General features: G+C 40.5%; 1 protein-coding gene across 2 annotated transcripts in view; it reads left to right on the top strand.

Annotated features, from left to right (window-relative positions):
* LOC130685923 (eye-specific diacylglycerol kinase-like) overlaps positions 1-18936 on the top strand; it is a 47266-nt gene that overhangs the window by 5082 nt on the left and 23248 nt on the right. For both annotated transcript variants that reach the window (XM_057509206.2, XM_057509208.2), the window contains exon 3: positions 46-729. In XM_057509206.2, coding sequence (XP_057365189.1) covers positions 46-729 — 684 coding nt within the window. The remainder of the gene's footprint in view (positions 1-45; positions 730-18936) is intronic.

Genomic DNA, 18936 nt, shown 5'->3' with positions numbered 1-18936 from the left:
AGATTAAGTCAAACTCTCTCTCTCTCTCGATATCAAAAATCTTAGCGGCAGCACAGCCATGGAGGCCGAATCGGATGCTGCTCAGGGCTGTCCGCATTATCCGTGCGACACGGACATGATGACGACCAACTACCGGCATCGACGTCACTATGCCGTCCGTCGCAAATTGGGTCGAGCCAAAACGGCCCGACTTGCTGCTCCGGCTTCGCTCGCATCGGATGCCGGAGACGGGAATGCAATCACGTTGGCCGGGATTGAAGGCGGAGCGGAGCCGAGCGATGGCGATGGCGATGGTGAAGTCAAGTGCGATTTGAACGATTCGGCCGAATGTGATAATGAGGACGATGAATCGATTGGCGAATCGGAAGATGCGGAAGATTCAGCGACGGACGATGAAGACACGTCGGCCGACGTGGACGATGAGGAAGACGAGAATCAAACTGGGGTGGACGAAAGTGAGGACGACGACGATGGCGATGTATCGCCATCGACGGCCTGTGCTTCTTCGCGATCGTTTCACGGCGAGTGCGTCGTGTCGCAACTGTTGACCGATAGGAGGATCGTGCAGCGTTTTAACCGACCAGTGCCTGTTATTACCGTCGTGGACCAACCGGGTCCATCTACCGAGGAAACGTTCTTCGATTATGCATCGGAGACGCTCTCCACTCCGTTACTGTACCCGCTCGATGAACGAGATTCCATCACGCCCCATTACTTCACCACAACCAGGTAGGACGGTTTCCATTCATCTCATCATCACACGCACGAAAACCCTTTGCCGTTGCAAAGTGGGTTGAATGCACATCTTGACTTTTTCTTTTTTTTTTTTTTTTTTTTTTTTTTTTTGTTCGCTTTGTTTTTAGATTTCTTTTAAGGCTTGTTTCGCTGTTCAAAGTGTTTTCTTTAAAAAAAAAAAAACCAAAAGAAAAGAGGAGGTTGTAAAAAAAAAAAATGGTCAGGACACGCCACGGACCGTGTTCGTGTGTGTCCTTTAGATTTAGTAGTTTGGTCATGAACTTGAACTGCATCACGGACGGTCATGTATATTTGATGCGATGTTAAATGCTGGTCCAGAACGCTTTGGAACTCTTTAAAAGAAAAAAACAAAAAAAAAAGGTTTTTCTTAAAGAAAGACCGGCGTCTTTTACGTGGAAATCAATATTTGAGTCAATTATTTCTGGCTGGGAAAGCAAGAAGTTTAGCCAGTGTGTGAGTGTGTGTTGGGGGGGGGGGGGTGGAGTCAGGATCGTCGCTGACGCTATGGAAAATGTGATGAAAGGGGTGGGACATCAGAGAGGACAAGGTTGATAGGACGCGGGATCGAACTTTTGCTTTTCTTTTTTTTTTCCGGAAACGCGTCCTGTGTTTGTTAAGGTGATGGAAAGAGGAGTAGAGGGGTAGAGATGTATCTTCGTTCTACCTTTTTTTTACCAAAAAAAAAGGGAGAAAAATTGCTGGTCAAATATGTTATGAAAAGAGAAGAGGCTTCATATTGCTGTTGAGGCGTGTCATCGAGGAAATGGATCGATTTCCTCTTTGCCTCTTTGGTCTAAAGAGCAACATACTTGCTGATTGGTTTCGGCCCCTTTCTTTGATGTCTGTCTTATCATCTCTTTCTTATTTTTTTATTTTGGTCTCGTCGGACAGCACGAGATGAATAGCGTGTTGGCACGTTGTTTGCAGCTTGCCAATTATTTTACGCTAAATGCCCTCCCTTTTTTTTTTTTTTTTTTTTTTGTTGGTCCATATCTTTCTGTCTTTCTTTTTTTTGTGTTGTTGTTGTTGTATGCCATCGTTTCTTCATGCTGCGTGGGTTTGCATCGATGTAAACTTGGACGGGCCTTTGATTCGGTGCTTGCTTATCGATCGTTGTGTACACAATGCTATGCCGCGATCGATTGACAGCAGCGCACAATGTGTCTTACTGATGACGTTTGGCGTATAACAACGTCATAAAGTAGGCTGTTTGATGACACAACTCAATTGGATTTCCTCTTTGTTGTTGTTGTTGTTGTGCGTCTTCAAACCGCAAATCTACTCTCGCATCTAATCAACTGTTTTCACTGCGTTGTTCAACACATTGGAGCGCATAAAAAATAAAAAAATATGATGGAGCTTACCTGGAATCGACAGATTGTGCCGACATGGTCTCCTCCTCCCGCTGCTCTTAAGTTCGCCGAGTTCGACACGTTTTTTTGCGTCTCCTTTTTTTTTTTGTTCGAACGCACACACCGACTCGGATGTGAATCGCACCGTGTTCTTTCTTTCAAACACCGGGGAAACGTTATTGAACTCGCCTCCGCTTTACAACCTCGCGATCCCTGTCGCTTAATTACATTTACAAGTTTTTTTTTTCGGGGGACGTTAAACTGCTGCGCACGCACACACACCCCACACCCCCCCACTTCACCGTTCGTGAAAAAAAAATAAATAAATAAAGGTGGCAAAATGTTTTATGTCGATAAAAAAAAACTTTTGCGCATACGTCTACGGCAAACGATTGCGATCGTCTTTTCTTTTTTTTTTTTTTTTTTATTATTGTGGGCGTCGGCGCCGCTGTGACACTGATTGGTCAATCAGAGTCACGCACGAACGAACGGCCACATCATCATCGATCTTGAACTCGACCGGCCGAGCTTCAGCATCGTTGTGCTATTGCCCTTTCTCGGCCCTCCCATCCCCGCCTTTTTTTTTTTCTTTTTTCTTTTTTCTTTTCGTCTTGGTGCGCAGGCCGGCGATCTAGAACGTCGTTCACACTGCATTTGAGTTGACGTGAACACTGTCGCTAGAAATAGTCCAGGCCGATGGATCAATGTCTCGCCAATGATTTCTGTGCTGTGCTGTGCAGAGAGAGAGAGAGAGAGGCCACGCTAGCGAATCATTCGATTAGGCCAATTCAACGTGCAGCTGATGAGAAGAATCTCTTTTCTTTTTTCTATAGAGATTACACGGTCCGTCAATTTACCTCCAAGGCCGTTCAATTCCATTTTTTTTTTCTTTCTTTCTTTTTTATTCGCATTGTTGGTTCGAACGAGAGAGAGAGAGAGAGAGAAGTTAGCCTCATTATTTCGGGACTTGTGTGTGTGTCCAGTGAGTTTACTATCTACATCTGCTTGGGGTCTTTAAATATCCTTTTAACGAGAAGAGTCTTTAATGATCGCATTTTTCTTTCGCGTGGCTTGAATTCCAATTCTTCTTTTTTTTTTTTTTTTTTTTTTTTTTTTTAAGAATCCATACAGCTAATGTTTAGATGTAAGGTTACAGTTCATTATAATGGCATAGTTAGTCAGGCGGGGGAGGGAGGGGGGGAGAGAAATGAAAAACAATATGGCTGTGTGACCGAAGGTAAGTCGAGATCTTCGGGAATCGATCTGACGGTGGTATAGGGCCGGGCTGTTGTTTTCGTTCCATTTCCCATTAGATCAGCCATTAGAATCAAAAACGTTCTATTTGCTTAAATGCTTGAATGCATATATATATATATATATATATTTTTTTTTTTTTCTTTTCTTTTCCCTTTTCTCTACGTAAGGCTGCGCCATTTGCGTTTCTTCCATAAATACGAAATGCTTGGATTTCCTTTATTGTTCTCCTTCTTCCTTCAGTTCTTTTCAACAATAATGGCCGTCAGGGGCTGGATAGACGGAGAAACGATGCGAGAGAGTCTTCTCACTTTTTTTTTTATTATTATTATTATTATTATTCTGTTCTGCTTCTGGGACCGAAAAGAATCGATCGTCTTCCTCCTATAGGCGACTTTGACTCTCGGGAATTTTCAGACCCTATTATTATTTTTATTGCCGCTTGCTTTTGCCGACTCTGGCGAAGAGAAAGGAAATCTTCACCTTTTCTTTTTACTTGTTAAAAAAATTTTTTTTTTTCTTTTCTCAGTCGTGTGAGGCTTCTTCTCTTTTTATCTGTTGGTTTTTTTGTTTTTTTTTTTCAGCATTTTTATGCTGGTAGAACCTCATCACGTCGCGAATAAGAAAATTGGATCGGGGAGGGAGAACAAGTGTGGCACCGTAGCGATCGTAACCTTTGTGAAAAAAAAAACAAAAACAAAAACAAAAACAAAAACAATGGTCGTCTAGTTCGGCTGGGCGCTGAGGGGGGCCGGTGATTTGTTTGGACTTGTCAGCGAATTATTGTTGCCCGGTTCCGGCGCCTCGTAATAATGCGAATCTCTAATTTGGTGGCTGTTTACTCGGAAGAGTGCCTCCTCTGCCGCTGATTGCTCGCTTGAAGTCTTTCATCGACCTGCCTCTAATCATCGTTCATCAACTTACATCGCCTTGCCTTCATCTTCTTCTATTATAATTCCCCCCCCCCCACCTTTTTCTTTTGTCGCCCCGTATTATCGGTTGGCAATGAAGTGCCAAATTATCATTACCCACGGACACAACAATGTATCGCAAATTGGTGGCGTAATGTAGTTGTCTCGCCTTGCGGAATCAGCGAAAGATCTAACGGGCAAGCGTTGCCATTATCGATTTGTTTCATCTTGACCGTGAATATCACTGCCGCAGGTGCGGCTGACATAGTAGAGCTTCCTTGCGATTTTCTTTCGCCATCTATCGGCCAATTTGCTAAACACGTTCTCGTGTTTGTCGTGAAGTGCTTAGCGCGACTACTAGATGGCGTTTGGGTCTTGGCGCCGATTCATTCTGGGTTTCACGTCTATTAACTAAGGCAGACATTGTTTTGTATCCATAAGAATGGTAAAAATGAAATATTACGCTGAAGATGAATTGAAATCAGGGAAAAAGAAACACGTTTTTGTATTTTTGGAGCGTTTAACACCTTTCCTTCTACCAGACGTTTTTCTCTGTATCCTTTGACAATTTTTTTTTCCTTTCAAGAAAGCTAACGGTGTTACTAAATCCATAATAGGCAATGTGTTTACGGTATATATCTCGCCTTGGTAGAATGTCGCGGCAGTGCACGAAACAAAAAAAAAAAAAAAAAAAAAAAAAAAAAAAGAGGTTGTAAATTGGTCAAGGAAACAAAGCATATCTCGTTGATTACCATTGAGGTTAGGACTTGCTTTTTTTTGTGTGTGTGTCGTAAGGAACAGTCTGCTTTTTATTTGGTCCGTGTCACAATGGTGCCATCCCATAAAAGAGTAAGAAAGGGCAGCTCGATCAACTTGTAGCAGACTATGTTGCTGCACGCAATCACTCAGCTGAGGTCATGGTAATTGGTGGTAAAGGATCGGTCTAGCGTTCGCGCCTCTGCGGGAGCTTTTCTTTTTTTTTTCTTTTCTTTTTTAAATAATAATTATTTTTTTAAAATGAGCATTGGCCTCAAATAATTCTCTATTGATTGAATTTTTTTTTTTTTTTTTTCAAACTAAAAGATTTCGTGGCCGTATGTAGCCCTCTTGTTTTATGGATGCTGTCTAGGAGTAGCCAATCGATTTTTATTTATTATTTATTTATTTTTTTTAAAGAACGTAACCACCAAAGGTATTTCACGGGCCATAACGCGTCTTCCCACTAAAAATGGTGCCCTGCTTTTTCGTTCCCTTGAGGTGCAGATGGTAAACCTCGTTTCCTAATAGCTCAGGAGTTATACACATTTTCTTTTAAGTCTACTACTACCGCCGCCGCCACCAAATCAAAAAGAAAAGAACAGTAGAAGTTTTCTTTTCTTTGTTCCCCTTTTTTTTTCTTCTTCTTCTTCTTCTTCTTCTATTCATTTGTTGTTACTATTATTCCCTTTGTGTGTGTGTGTGTCTCATTGTGCCCATTATCTTGGGGTGAACGCAAAAAAAAAAAAAAGTCCGCTCATTAAAAGTGTTGAAGCTCTTTAAAAAAAAAAAAAAAAAAAAAACCATGTTGCCGGTGCCGTACACTCGAAGCGCTGCACTCGTAATTTTACTAGGCACTAAGTCTCACCGCTCTTTGAAGACTCACCAAAAAGAAAATGTGTCGACCGAAATTCGCTTTTCTTACAGCAATTATTCCTCATTTTATTCTGTTGCGACGCGTCTGCTCTTTTTTTTTATTATTATTATCGTCTTGATCTAGTGACCCGTTCTCTTCGTATTTATCTGTTGAATTATTCATAAAAAATTTTGCTGGTCGTGACGGCCGGCGTGACCCCAACCAACAGCCTCTTTTGTTTTTGTTTTTTTTTTCACGAAGCTCTTCAGCTTTTTCGCAGTTGAACGTTCGTATGCGTTATCACAAGTTGTTGCAGCGATTTTGACACAAAATTCCGAGACGCTTTTTGTTTTGTTTTGTTTGTTTTTTTGTTTTTTTTTTTGCTCTTTTGAAAATGATGCAATGATGCAATGTTATGCGGTAATGATTTCAACTCCTCCCCTCTCCCCCATTCAGTTTTTTTTTTTTGTTTTCGAAAACGCAACTTTGGCGGTTTGCAACTTTGGTTTCAACGGCGAGTGGAGTGTTGTGGATGGACGCGGTGAAACATGTTTGTCGGTACGGTCGTTGCGTCATTGTTCTCGTTCATGTACTTGACGCAGTTCGCCCTTTGATGCACTGGCCAATCTGCTCCGTGTGCAGCAGACGAAAAAAACAAAACAAAAAATGAGACATCCTTTGCAACGCAGTTTAAAGCGCCATGTGTAATGACTTCACGGCTATACCCGCGGCCATCCCTCATTTTCTTTTTTCTCCTTCTGATGAAGCGCAAACTGTTCGCAACCTGTAAGAGAAGCATTTGAAATGTTTTTATTTTTTTTTTTTTTGTTTTTTTTTACGCGTTTACAAATTGCATCTTGGCCCTGGGGTTATAATAGCGTATCGTGTAGATATGTACCTCAACATTATTATTATTATTATTATTATTATTATTTTTTAAATATTTTATTTTTTTAATATTTTATTTTGTACAATGATTTTTCATTGTTCAGCATTTCGCCGTTTAACTGCGTTCAATTTGATGGCATTATGCTCTTAGTTTGACGAAGTTTGTGGAGGGGGGGGGGGGGGGTCGCCGCCGCTCGTCTTTAATCAGAAACTCCCCGTCGGCCATTTTTAAACCATCCGTCAAACTGGTTCACGTTACGGGGCGCTCTGGCGATTCACGTGAAAGTTTATCTGCGAGACTTTAACAAGCATTAAATAATGAAACACACGCGGCCACGGTGTGTGTGTGTGTGTGTGTTTAACACGATTTTTGAAAAACAACCTCGTCTTCTCTACGTGTATACGTAGCCATCGAAATTTTTTTTCGCCACTGTGTACAGCATTCAACTTTGATGTTTTGATGCGATCGCAAACTACCAACCCCCCTGAACCTTCAACTTGTCTTTTTATTCTTTTTTTTTTTTGTGTGTGTGTGTGTGTGTGTGTGTAAAGAGGTTGCGAAAACACGCGGCTGCTTTAACTGATTGCAGTAAGACTCGTGGTGGTTTATTATTATTATTATTTTTTTTTTTTATTGCCTCGCTTTTATCCACCTAACGTCTCGTAATTGCTGGATTGTGACGTCAATCGAGCAAAAACCCAAGACCTATTACTTTCGTTTTGCCGACCTGCAGGTGAGCGTGCCATTCAGCCCGCACTGCGATTCGAAGCCCAACGGATTTGGGTTTCTTATGACTGTGTCGTGCAATACGATCTCCATCCTCTGATTTATTCTTTATTTTTTATTTTTGGCCTATAGAGATGGTTGCACGCGCTTAATTAGAAATAAAAGAGAAACACGCGTGTTGCTTTGCTGTTGCAACGTACTTATCAATTGTCCCTTTTTTTTCTTTTTTTTTCTTTGTGCGATGTAAATGAAACGCGAAATAAAAAAAAAGTATTTTTTTTTTTTATTTCCAACAAGTTAAGAGGGACTGTGTGTGTAAAACGCGTGAGTTAAGAAAGTGAAAAATAATGATTGTACTCGCGCACCAGGCGTTACAATTTTCCGAGCTTTTAACATTTAGGTTGGGCCCTAACATTTTCAGCCCGGATTGTATTGATCCAACTTTTGCTCTGCGTGTGTATGTGTGTGTGTGTGTGTGGGGGGGTATGGGTCTATATACCTTCCCTCATTGTATGCATATACTTGATACCAAGGCCCGTCTTGGTCTTCTTATTGCAAATCAAACGGGATTTCGATGCGTTTAACAGCCCGTCAGTTAAAAAAAAAAAAAAAAAAAAAAACATTTTTTGATTTTCCAGGACGCAATTTTCTCCAGTTTTTATCAGCGGGGATGTTAACCTGCCGCGTGAAATGTCCCTTTTTTTTTTTTTTTTTTTTTTTTTTTTTTTTTTTTTTTTAAGAAAAAGAAGAAATAAACTTGGGATATTAGCACAGGATTTTCTCCCCACGGAATTTTGTTTATTTTTTCAGAGCCTGTGAGGTTCATGAATGAGTAAGCGACCAACAGAAAAGGTAAACTGCCTTTCGTTCCTCCTTTTCTTTTTTTCTTTTTTTTTTTTTTTTTTTTTGTAAGGAGAAATAAGAGGAAGCGAAAAGGTTTTTGGACCTGCGTCATCCTGCGAGCCGAGCGTTTGATTTCCGCTTCTGTTGCTTTTGATGCTGAGGCCGGGAGTAGCGACCGATGAGCGTGTCCCGCTGTGCGACTCGGGCCACTGAAAAATGCATCGACCTTTCTCGTTCGTTTTACCCGCTTCTTCTTTCTTGTCTCTCTCTCTCTCTCTCTCTCTCTTTCTTTTCTTTTTAGCCATTGGGATACACAACTAATTCAACTGCAGGCATTAGTTTTCAATTATTTATTTATTTTTTTTTTATTTATGTTTGATTTTTATTTTTATTTTTTTTTATTTTCTGTGACGTCGTTTCGCTTGTCTTTTTATCACGTCATTTTTTTTTGTTTTGTTTTGTTGTTTCCCTTCATTAATTCTGTGTGTTTCTTGTTGGGGGGGGGGGGGGGGAATGAAACATTCTATTGTTTGGCAGATAATGCTAATGGGATGGGGAGGGGCTGCCGCAATTTCCAAGGCTCGTAATTATCCATCTAGTCAAGAGATTGCTACGGTTTTTAGCACCACCGAAAATTGCTAGTCGCCACACACTGTGTGTCCCTTTTTTTCTTTTTTTTTATTATCGATTTTTTTTTTTTTTCTGCAGTTGTTTCTTTCTTTATTCCCTTGATGACAATTTGTATACTTTGTTGGTTCGGAACTATGTGTTCATCTATTATTATCGATCGCCTCTTGAAAGACGTTCCTCCCCTTTTTTTTTTTTTTTTCTTCTTCGTCTTAATTTTCTTGCAAAATGAGAGAATGTCTGCGAGTGTTCACTTCAATTCACTTGCGCGTGCGCGTGTTGTGTAGCGAAAAATGTGATTGGTCTCGTTGCGACCAGTAAGCTTTTATTACACAATTCGAACTGATTACGTCGATGCGGGAATCGTGCGAATGGCGCTGTCTGATCGATCTATAAATCAGCTGTGAAAAATAGCCACGCTCGTTAGGCACAACGTCGGTCTACGTAAACTATTTGTTTTGCTTGTTCAATTAGAAAGCCATTCGATGTGCGCGCGTTGCGTTCGTCTTTTTTTTTTTTTTTTTTTGGAAACGAGAGCCCTTCCCCCCCCCCCCCCCCCCCCTATGCCGTTGGATTATTATTTTTTTTTTTTTTTTTGCAGCTGTAGGGTTTTCAAATGAGGAAGCGGAAAACTAGTGGAGGGCGGAGCCATAGGAAAAAAAAAAAATACTTTCGCTTGTAGGTTTCCGCGTATCAGCTCCTATCAATTCAATTATAAGGTAGAAAAGTACAACGAGAAAAAAAAAAAAGAAACTTTTTTTTTTTTTTTTAAATTTTATTTTCAAAAGGTTTCCCCTTTAAACTGACTGTAACCTTTTCTGGTTCGAGTTTTACTTGAAGTAACGAATTGCTTATTCGTGAGCAAAATTATCGCCTATTTTTTACTTTTTTTTCCCCTTTTGTTTTGGAGGTGGGGGTGGGGGGGGGGGGTGGAGGTTAACCTTGTCGTACATTGTTGTTGTATTGAGCGATCCGTGTAATAACCGCACGTCCGAAAGAGCGGCCCATACATCAAGAAATCATACAATTTGATTGATGATTCAATGCGGTGAAAATCAAATGGCGTCATGGCGCGCTGGCCCATCCCCCCAGCTCGTAACAAGTTCCTGTTTCTTTTTTTTTTTCTAAATCACTTCATCGTAATAACAGCATACGTAGTTTAAATCCCGTGATCAATGTTTTGTTTTATTTTGTTTTTGGATTTCCGAAGATGGTCATCTCGAACGATGTGAACGCCTACTAGGAACGTCCAAGCGCGCTCGCGAGGGCTCCTTTCACGTATTCATGAATTTTCACAAATGAGTTGGACAGAGGCAAGCCTCTAACGGCACACAGGAATCAGTTGTCAAACATCCCCCTTTCGCATGTGTTATTATCAGCACAGCAAAGATTGACGTGCACGTGATGGTGAGCATCGAACATCGTTCAAATCGATCCCTCCTTTCTGCTTCTTGTCAGCCGTTCGTCTGTACCGCGATGCCGGCCAAGCGCCTAAGAGAAGAGGAGGGGGGGGGGGGGGGAGAGCGTTGTCTAATGAGGAATTTGCAATCCTATTAGGCAAAACAACGGGACAGCTAGTTTGAGGATGGGGATACTGTTTGATGGCTTCAGCGTTGCAGTTTGGCGGGTCGACAGCGTGTTGCGTGGGCCAGCCGAGTGCCAGTACGTCGCCAACTGTCGATCAGAGAAACTTTTTTTTTTGCCTTGTCCAGCCATCATGCCGTAAGTTCGCTTTCAAAAGCAAAAAAAAAAATATATATATATATATATATCAATCAGATCCCCCTTTCTCATGTCCATTCGAAACGTTGCGTAGATCTGTAGAATTTCATATAAACCCCCGCCCCCTCCCCTTTTCATTTCTTTAGGTATTTTAAATTGGAAAACGAACGGAATGTCCGTTTTTGCTCATTTCCCTTTGAATCACGGCGTCTTTTAAATGCTCAAATCTTTTAGTGTCAAAAATTCTTTTCCTTTTTTTTTTTTTTTTTTTTTTTTTTCTTTGGAGGGGAAAAGAAAAGAAAGCAAAAAAAAAAAAAAATTTGTTTTAACATTTGCGCGGGCAGGCTGTGAAATTCAATGCTGTATCTAGATTGAGTTATCATTTTCTTTTGCTTGTAGCTTGCCCGTTGTGATGGGCGACGAATTGTTTGGTGCCGCCATCATTAGCGCGAAAACAGATCAACGTATAGAGAGAGAGAGAGAGAGAGATCCGTGTCGGTCGGGTTGTATCATTAGGAAGAGAGATGCGCGCTCCTGCCAATCGAATGGCCAAAAAAAACAAGGGCCGGACGATCTTCTGCCTATACATTTGGGGTGGGGCGGGGGGGGGGGGGGGGGGGGGGGGGGGGGGGGGGGGGGCCCTGGCCCCGATCAATAGCTTGTCCCTACCGGTCTTGTGCATCGCAAACATCTTTAGTGTTAATCGTACTTTGCATGAGATCTTGTTCTTCCCCCCCCCCCCCTCTCTCTCTCTACCTTCATCACCGGTAAATTTAGCCATCTTTTTTTCTTTTTTTTTTTTTTTATATATAACACTATGTCTTCCGTAAAACACGTCATTAATAAAACAAAAGGTTAAAGAAAAATGCGCACTGAAAAAGAGTCGGGGAGTTCGGGACCAGCAAAAGAAAGGACGGGGTGTCGGGTGTGGGTGGGGTGGGAGAAGAGGAGGCAAAACAAAATGATGTGCGCGTTCTACGCGTTCTAATCAAATCAGCTGTTTGGGAAATGTCACGCCAACTTGGACGCTAATCCAGTTCGCCCTTGTGTCCCCAACGTCCCCCGGCCCCCCCCCCCCACGTTCGGCCATGCTGCGGCGAATTTTTATCCAAAGTTTTTTTTTTTTTTTTTTTTTTTTTTCAAAGAAGGGACTGACCTCTTTCTTGCGATCGATGGATGAAAACAAACGGAGAACAAGTTGCTGGCCGTCGGTTGGGCCTCAGTTTTTATTGTTCTTGGAGCGCAATAAAAAGAAATGATTTGTTCTTGTGTGTGTGTGGTCGGACAGATTATCATAGCTTAAGGCCGCTTTTGATTTTGTTTGACGCCTACCATTGTTTTTTTTTTTTTTGTTATGCGTTCCAACAAATTGCGAATTTTCAACAGGTAACTATTGAAAATGCCCCCCCCCCCCACATCGTGAACAATTTTTATTTGTTGGCTAAAGGATAGGCAACTTAAAAAAAAAAAAAAAATTTTATGTCCAGGAACACACATCCGGCTGGAACTGACCTTTTTTTTTTTTTTTTTTGCTAAGCGCAAAGCCCTTCCACATCCGCCCTCACTTTGATAAGTCACATCGTTTTTTTTTTTTGCCGTTGTGTTAGTTTTCCTGGATGCAGAATGTGGCGACAATAGTTTGTTTTTTTTTTTTGGAGGGGGGGGGGGGGGTGAGCAGCAAAACTAGAAAACGTGTAGGAAGAAAAGACAAACAAACAAAAAAAAAATCGATGGATGAAAGGCACGGATTGTGCGAGAGAGTTTTGCATGCATTTGGCGAAATAGAAACGAACAACGAACGGGCCCGTGTGGAGGGAGAGTGTGGAACACGCACAACGTGGGCATATCGACCGTCCATAGAAAAAAAACAAAAAACAGGCCGAATCGTCACGTGATCGCCTGTTTAATATCCACAAGCTCACGAGAAAACATTAAAAAAAAAAAAAAAGGGGGGGGGGGGGAAACTTGATGAGGGCAGGTTGGTTGTATTTCTACTTTGTCCAGTGCCATTGCCACACATTGCAACACTAGCGCATAATCACGTTCGTTTACACGTTCGATTGGCTTTTTTTTTTTTATTTTCCCACCAACTAACCGCCATTTTGTTTTCCTCCATTTCAAATGAACGATGGGCAAAAAAAAAAGTATGCGAATTATGAAGCGAGATGAGACAGCTTGTTGCTTCGTTCCAGTTCATGTTTTTTTTTCTTCCTCGCGTTGCGTGTTTGTGGAACATCGGACAATGATGTTTTTGTTTTGTTTTGTTTTTTTTCGCCGCACTCTGCCAATGTTGATTGTTTCATTTTTCTTGTTTTCTATAAATGAAGGAAAACTTGGCAACCGCTCTGTTCCAAACTGTCTTCGTTTTTTTTTTTTTTTTTTTTTTTTTTTTTGAAGCGTCGCTATAAATCCGTTTACACCTGCAGTCATCATCAAAACTGGTTGATTCATTCGGCATGAAGGCGTTTTTGAGTGAGCGTAGTCGTTTGGCGGGCTACGTCACTCATTCCAACCGAAGTGATAATCATTTTTATTTATTTATTTATTTTTTTTTTTTTTTTTTGGGACTTTACGTTCCAAACTGCAAGGTCGATATCGACTGGTTTTTTTTTTGTTTTTTTTTTTTTTTTTTTTTGAAATCCAGCTCTGCATATCATTTTAGAAATGCCGAATTTGATTGCTTGTTTTTACGCGCCAGTACGTACACCCAATTAGATCGCAAACTTCCCACTATACATTTTTTTTTTTTTTTTTTTTTTTTTGTCGCTCACGAAAATGTCTTGATTTTAAGGCAAAGTACCTTGACCGACTGATGAAAAGCCAGTAGCTACTGAATTTGTATCTTTTTTTTTTCTCGTCCAGTTGCTGGACGTTTGACAGTTGAATCGGCTTTTCTTAAAAAGTTCTCGTGAAATGTAGACAGACGTAAAGTCCCCAAAATAAGAAAAAAAAAAAAAGAATGGAACTATGCCCACTCTGACTGTCATCTTTTTTCCTTTTTGATAGGGTGGGAATGGGGGTGGGGTGGGGAGGATAAACGAAAGAGAGAGACAGAGAGAGAGATGCTAGAGGCAACAAAGAGAGGAGAGAGAGAGAGAGTCAGTTTGTCGTAGTCGACCGTTAGTGGCGGGAGGAGCAGCGCCGTATAAAATCGCGGCGGTTGCAGGGCCGCGCAGACGGCACCTAGACCGCATGCAGATTGGTCGCCCTGTCCCATTCCTCCCGTCGCAATTTCATTTTTACTGTGTATTTTATTTATTTATTTTTATTTGATTTTTTTTTTTTTTTTTTTCCAATTTGAATTGCCCGTCAGTTTAAAATTTTGATTATTCCAAAAGCGTTTGCGAGTGCGTATCGTCTTGACATCAACAAGTTTTTCGTGCGTCTTGTTTTTGTTTATTTTTTTTTTTTTTTCGTGACACAGTGACAACACATTCGACATTTACCGATCAGCTGACGTTCATTTTTTTTTTTCATCTTTCTCGTGAATTTGAATTTTTTTTTTTTATTGAGGGGTCGTCTGCAATTTTTTGATGAGACGCGTCATAACGGTAAGAGTCTTTTCTTCTTGATTATTTGCGCTTCTTCCATCCGACCTGAAACCGCCCGATTTTGGCCCTCCCCCCCCCCCCACACCTGATCGAACCGTGGAGAGACCAATGCCATTCACCAGTGCATTGTTTTTGTTTGTTTTTTTTAAACCAGAAAACAAGTTCAATGAAGCGCTCATCTTTCTCTCTCTCTCTCTCTCTCTCACAAAAAAAAAAAAAAAAAAAATCAAAAAGAAATTCAATTTCTATCGACGCCCCGAAGAGACAAGAGTCAAGAGGGCGTTCACACACTTGATGTGCTGCTCTATAATAGTGATCATTGATATTATTTTCAATCAACAATTCCTCAACTGACAGGGGGGGGGGGGGAGAAGGTTTCGACGTGATGATGATGGCATCACGTCGATAACGAAAGGCCACGCTCGATAAAAAAAATGCCGACGTTCTTTATTATTTTGGTAAGCCTTTTGATTATTTTTTTTTTTTTTTTTTTTTTGTTGTTGGTTTGACCTTCCGGGTGTTGCCACGGGTTTCGTTCATCCGGGAGTTTCGTGTGTCAATCACAAAAAAAAAAAAAAAAAAAAAATGCAGCGAGATGATTTTGTTTTTATTTTGAAGTAGACAACTTCCCATCTGCAGATGTATAGCGTTACCTACATAGTCCGCCTACGTGAAAAAAAAAAAAAAAATCAGATCCTTTGCAATCGACGTGGCCTTTTCTCTTTTCTCTCCAATCTCTTTTCTAGTTTTTCTTCGTGGGCCGAACCCAAAAAAAAAAAGAAGAAACGTATCGATCGTTTTGCTTGACAACTCATTTGCCGGATATCCATATATATATATATATGTGTGTGTGTGTCTGTGTATGTATTAAAAAAAAAAAAAAGGGAGAGGGGGGGATCTATGTTGAAGCATAGATTTGTTGCTTTCAGTCGTATTGATGCAACACGAAACCCCGTGTTGAATGATACGTTCCAGATTTTGTTTTTTTTTTTTCTTTTTTTAAAAGAAATATTGAGCATTTTTTTTTTTTGATTTTTTGTTATGAAATGGCCAACTTCTTCAGGAGGAAGTTCGTTGCGTATGGTACAATTTGAATGATGATACGAGAAAAAAGCAAAAGACATTGATTCCTTTTTGGTTCAATAATTCCATACGTCAAACATATTCTTTTTTTTTTTTGGGGGGGGGGGGGATATTTATTTGTCACCTGTCTTTAACTTTGGCGCCAGTTTTCTATTTATCTAATTTTTTTTTTTTTTTCAAATCTGGAATATCAATGTCATTGATGTATGGCGTCGGTGTAGAACCGGAATGGCGAACGTTGCAACGATTGCAAGTGAAACACATTCTTGCATATCTAGGCAAAATGATCGATGGCCGGTTTACGTTTGGACGCATACCTGCACCCTCCAAAACATTCGCTGGCTTTAGAAAAAAAAAAAAGAATAAAAGACTTTGACTTCATCAAGAATGTCAGAGTAGATAGACATACTAGATGTCATTAGACGTTTTTTTTTTTTTTTTTTTTTTTGGGTTTTGCGGAGACGTTAATGGGCCGTAGCGATCGTTATTGCCACTTTACTCCGATGGGTTATGCGCAACATAACCACTCGTTTTCATTTTTTTTTTTTTTTTTTTTTTTTTTACGAGCAACAATCCATTTTTTTTTTCCTTGCCAGTCTTAAAAGTTCAATGTGTTGATTCATTTGTTTTTGTCCACTTATACCTCGTTTCGTTGTACGTCGATTGTTTAATTGCGCTTAATGTTGTGTGTCGCCATTACGAAGGCAAATTGCAATACGACTCCCTTCCCCGAAGCTCTTTGTCGGTTGTCTAGAGAACGTGTTCCCGTAACGTGATTGCGCGTTTTAGGATGTCAGTCGGGAAGTAGGTAAATAAACTCCCCCCCTCTCCCCGTCCCTCCTCTTGCCCACCAATGCTTTCAAATTAACAATTGAAAAAGATCTTTTTTTTTTTTTAAAAGGGATAAAAAATCATCGAGGGCTGGATCGTTCTCGTGATTTCAGAGAGACTCTTCGACTAGGCGTTTGCAACTGGCACTTTTAAATATGTGATGGTCCTTGCAGCAGCACTTTAGCACTTGCGAGCGCATCTTTGCTCCACGATTGGCCGGCAGTACGTCACATTCGGCTATTGTATAATGCAAAGCAAATGCGTCATCTGTCTGCTAGCGTGCGTGTCGCTGTCGTGATTCGATTGCCCGCCTCACCGTCCCCTCCCGCGTTTTTGTTGTCCGACTTTTATTGATACGTAATGCGCATCTCGCAATTTAAACAACATGATTTGCGCTGTGCGCGCTTAACAGTGTGCCTTCGTCTTCTGACCTTCTTTGACTCGTGTCAAATCGGATTGCTGTACGTTTGAGATGCGAGAAAACTATCATCTTTCTTTTTATTCGATCGCATGCAAAATAGGCACAGCGCGTTTTTTGATGCCTTTCGTGTTGTTCGTGCTCGTTTTTTTTTTTTGTTTTTTTTTTTTTTTGCTGTCGACACGACAAACACATCGCAATAATAATAATAAAAAAAAGGTATATATATACAGTATATATATATATATTTATATAAAATGAATTACACGTTAGAGGAAGAAAGAGCACGATTGAGCGGACCCCCATATAGATAATCATCTGGCCGGGCCCTCTTGCTGGGCGTGAGATGGAAGCTCCGGTTTGCCTCCCTGTCTTGAGACGATCATCACGCCAACCGGTTTTCTCTCGCTTTTTCTTTTATCGTTTTTGAAACTCGGTTGTTTTGTACGTGTTTTGTTTATCTCGATAAACGACCACCCCCCCCCCGCCCCACCTTCCATTCCCTTTCCCTTTTAATAGTCGTCAATCCCAAACGAGAAATGGATGGGTGACCCAACTATTTTTAGCGATTCCCTATTTTTTTTTTTTTTCTAGTGGCATTTATCTAGTCTTTAAAAAAAAAAAAGAAAGGAGCGTGACAGGTTGACAGCCAATGTTTGTTGATCCCGAAATAAAAAAGAAAAGGTGCATCGTAGGCCTAATAGCCTACTGACGTCGGGTTATACTTGACGTTGATCTAAACATCTAAAAAAAAAAATTCTTTATATTCGTCCAATCATTTCTCGTGTCTCTTTTTTTGGTTTTTTTTTTTTTTTTTTTTCGAAAGAAACGCGATTATGTCAGCATCCGGGCTGTATAATCACGATGACTCGTGCCATTTCAAACGTTTTGTTCGTTTTTTTTTTTTTTTTTTTTTTTTGATTTTCTCCTCTTAACTCGGATGCGCAAACATTTCTCATCTGTTTTCCTGATGTCACTTCGTTTTTTGTTTTGTTTTCTTTCTTTCTTTTTTTTTTTTTTTTTTTGAAATATTAATGCGCTCGTGCTCGTATCCGTATCGGCCTCGGAAAAAGTACAGCCTTTATGTGTGTGTGTGTGTGTGTGTCATGCGTTTTTTAATAGATAGGTTTCCATTTTTTATACTGCCACTGCAATGTTCTCTGCAACGTCATTACATGTTGCAGATACCCAGTTTTGTGTGCCCTACGTTGTACACATAGGCTTCCGGTTTAACGAAAGAGAAAATGCGTGGGCTGCATGTAACAACGAAGATGTTGTGTGGCCGTCTCGAAAGGTAATTGGACAAGAGAACACGTTGGTTGCACTTTGTCCAAACCGCATCTCTTTTTTTTTTTTTTTTTTTTTTTTTTTTTTTTTTTGCTTCTTCTTTGCAGCCAAAGCGAAGGAAAAAGGTAGTGGGCGGTTATTACAATTGTAGCTAACGGCCATATGTCGCTATAAGGATGAAACAGTTATCTTTAAAGTACATCCCTCGTGTCATTTAATTTCTTTTGTTTTGTTTTGTTTTGTTTATTTTTTTCGTCTGGTATTCTTTGAAACAAAAGAGAAAAACGATCGCATTATTTCGGATGTGTGTCGTGACGATGCGTCCCAAAAAAAAAAAAAAAAGAAACAGAAAAACAAATAAGCAGAAACGTGTGAGAGCCGTTTGTAATTTGCATAAAGACGGAAAGGGGTCGTGGAAAGCCATCGCTATTTATATTTCCAGCCACCTATTTTGTTTTTTTCTTTTTCTTTTTCGATTAAGTAAACACACGACCAGGGCCGTTTTTGTTTTGTTTTTTAAGAAAGAGCGTGCGGCAAGATAGCTCCATTACCATAAATATTTCGCGTAAAGAGTGATTGTTTGGCCGATTGCGAGCCCGTAATTTTCCCCCGGGCCGAACCAGGTGCTTGTCTCACTTACTCTTCATCTTTTAAACGCTCTGCCATTTGTTTCCTTTTGCAACTCGGCTGTGTTGCTCTTCTCTACAGCGGAGTACATATATATATATATATATATAGGCGATTGGTCTTAATTTTTCACGAGCCACCGAAGGCCTATACGTAGCAAATTGGATGGCCGTCCCGGGTTCGTTATTGCCGAGCTAAAGCAGTCAATTCGTTACGCAACGTACGAGCGTCTCTCTCTCTCTTTTTCTTCTTCGTTTTACATGTCGCATAATTTCTTCTTCTATTTTTTTATTTTTTTTTTTAAACGTCATTCTACATAATCAAGAAGCATCTCTCCGAGGCCAATGCGCTTTTCAAATTACTGCGGTTGTCCCCCCCCTCTAGGATTGTCTTGTTTAGACTCGCCCATTTTTGCTGGCCGCTGGTGTAGTCATCATCAATAAGCAG

This window comes from Daphnia carinata, chromosome 2, assembly GCF_022539665.2.
Source record: "Daphnia carinata strain CSIRO-1 chromosome 2, CSIRO_AGI_Dcar_HiC_V3, whole genome shotgun sequence".
In the NCBI taxonomy this organism is placed as follows: Eukaryota; Metazoa; Arthropoda; class Branchiopoda; order Diplostraca; family Daphniidae; genus Daphnia; species Daphnia carinata.
The sequence above is the reverse complement of the archived record's forward strand: the minus strand, read 5'-3'. Positions and strand labels throughout refer to the sequence as shown.